At 35.7% G+C, this 2,240-nt stretch overlaps 1 protein-coding gene across 1 annotated transcript; it reads right to left on the reverse strand.

Annotated features, from left to right (window-relative positions):
- Nucleotides 1-389: 389 nt before the first annotated feature.
- On the reverse strand, nucleotides 390-2,240 carry LOC117108890 (transmembrane emp24 domain-containing protein-like). Its single transcript, XM_033251063.1, has 2 exons — nucleotides 1,966-2,240; nucleotides 390-629 (listed from the first exon to the last, which is right to left on the reverse strand). The coding sequence occupies exons 1-2, from the start codon at nucleotides 2,149-2,151 to the stop codon at nucleotides 405-407; spliced, it is 411 nt and encodes a 136-aa protein (XP_033106954.1). The 5' UTR covers nucleotides 2,152-2,240; the 3' UTR covers nucleotides 390-404.

Below are 2,240 nucleotides of genomic sequence, written 5' to 3' on the forward strand. Positions count from 1 at the left end.
ATTTCAGATTGTTTTTAATCAACACTTACCTTAGCCCCATCAGGTGTGGTTGAAATGAAGTCTTAAACTAGGCTATTAAAAAAAACTAAAGCCCTCATTTAACCTACTACACAGGGTACCTCATTAAACCTACTAATACCAAGGACAGGGCCAGCTAGAGCCTCAGTTGTGGACTGGTTGGGTTTATGTAGTAATATATGGCTTAGGAAGCCCAAAATTGTGCCCTTAGTTCACAATATTATTAGGTATTATCAATCACAATAATGTATAGATTGGCAGAAGTAATAATTAGTCCAATACCCGCACAATGGTGTCGGACGACAGGGTTTATACCTGTCCGACAAAGCCCGACTCCCCCGCCCCCAGCTGGTACCGCCACTGGGTGACAACCTTCTTGCATACAATTAAACATTTATCATACTCCAATCCTTAGTAAGTTTACCTCCAGTATCCATAACTTTAGGTGCATCACCAACCTCCATAGAAAACATTACAATCTTTGGTGTCATAGAAGACATCTTATTGCTAAAACAATATCTATAAACACCATCCATATGAGCGGCAAACGTGTATTTCCCATTTGACTCTCTTTCACCCTCATACACCACTCGATTGTCAGGTCCAACAATCTGGAAAAAGCAAAAAGGTAATATTAATGAATGATATACACTGATGGTTTTTTTTTTTTTCATTAAATTTATGAAACAGAAAATTCCAAGGTTACAAAAACAGATTAATGTGCATACATAACTAAATGGTGTAACAAAATAGTCACTGCCAAAATAATAACTACTGCCTAGGCCTCTAAAAACCATAGGCTACTTTAGGTCTAAAAATTAATAATTAAATACTGGCTATGGATATTTTGCCAATGCTGCTGATATTTTTACACAAATCCGAGTTGTTGATTAGTGCAGTTGGCTTGACCCTAACCTTATTATAATATTACTGTAGTCTAGGTTTTTTTGGCCGTGGCTAAGCTTACGCCGAAATGATTGGAATATGCAAGTCCTCTCTGGCATAGATCAATTACCAAAGGGCAATCTCATCAGCTCGAGCGTGAAGCCTGTCTCCTTTAGTTTGGACATAAAATGATTTCCTCTGAGCGCTTTTCGTCACTATTTCCGTTGAACTCTAATTATGTCAACAGGGAGTTTAGACGGGTAAAGGAAAGTTTTTAGAACCTCAATGCAAAACTTCACGTTATGCAATGTCAACAATTCCATTGCTTACTAGGCTACTTAATGAGCTCGACTGAACACTTTGGAAACACTTGGCAATCAATTTTTTTAAATTTTTTTTTTTTCGTCTTTATTCATGTATTTTCAGATTATTTTTTTTTTACTTATTTTTATTGTTGGGGTGCTTGTTTGCATCCATAATTTTTATCTAATATGTACATATGACATTTTATAGATTGTTATTATTATTATCTAATTGTATTTTGATTTTTTTAATTGTCTATTAATTATTGTAAACTTGGAGTTTATCAATATTTTTGTTGTTTCTAAATATTCATACCGAATAAATAAATAAAAATAAAATAAATAAATGATCGAAATCCCAACGTGCTGATTGGTCGACTTGGCTTTAGGCCTACAGTACCCTAACCTTAAAAATAACTCTCACTATCTCAATCCACTACATCTTGGAGTAAGCATAATCTTACCTCACTATGGCATAACCACTTTGGGTTTTTGTGTGTATGTGTGGGTGTGTGATATTGTATTAATTAGCGCATTGCACCATGTGTATTTATGTGATGTGCAGTTTATGCACTTTCATCAACCTTCATATCAATCATACTATTACTGTGAAATACAATCGTCAATATTAAATAGTTTCTATATATTTATTAATTAAAAAGTATACAGTATTGTTGTGTTCAGACACCCGGTACATTTAACACGTCACACACAGGCTAGGCTAGGCCTAGGCCATTCGACCGGCATATATATACCGTACCTTGACGTCGATGTCCAGGAAGCCTCCCTCCGACACCTCAAACGCGAGAGCCATATTCGTACCAGATGTTACCTTGTCGTGAAAGCATTCTTCTGCATGGGCATCAACGGAGACAAAGTAACTATTTGTACATACAAAACATTCTAGTAATATAAAACACAAAATAAATATATCCGTTTTCTCCATTTTCGCCAAATTCACTTGTATTCTGGCAGAACTTCTTGCAAGAAAATAGGCGATAATGCCACGTTCGTTTGTAAGAAAGGCTTCTAGAG

This window comes from Anneissia japonica, unplaced genomic scaffold (assembly GCF_011630105.1).
Source record: "Anneissia japonica isolate Jap-2015-1 unplaced genomic scaffold, ASM1163010v1 scaffold2617_len527014_cov191, whole genome shotgun sequence".
Lineage (NCBI taxonomy): Eukaryota > Metazoa > Echinodermata > Crinoidea > Comatulida > Comatulidae > Anneissia > Anneissia japonica.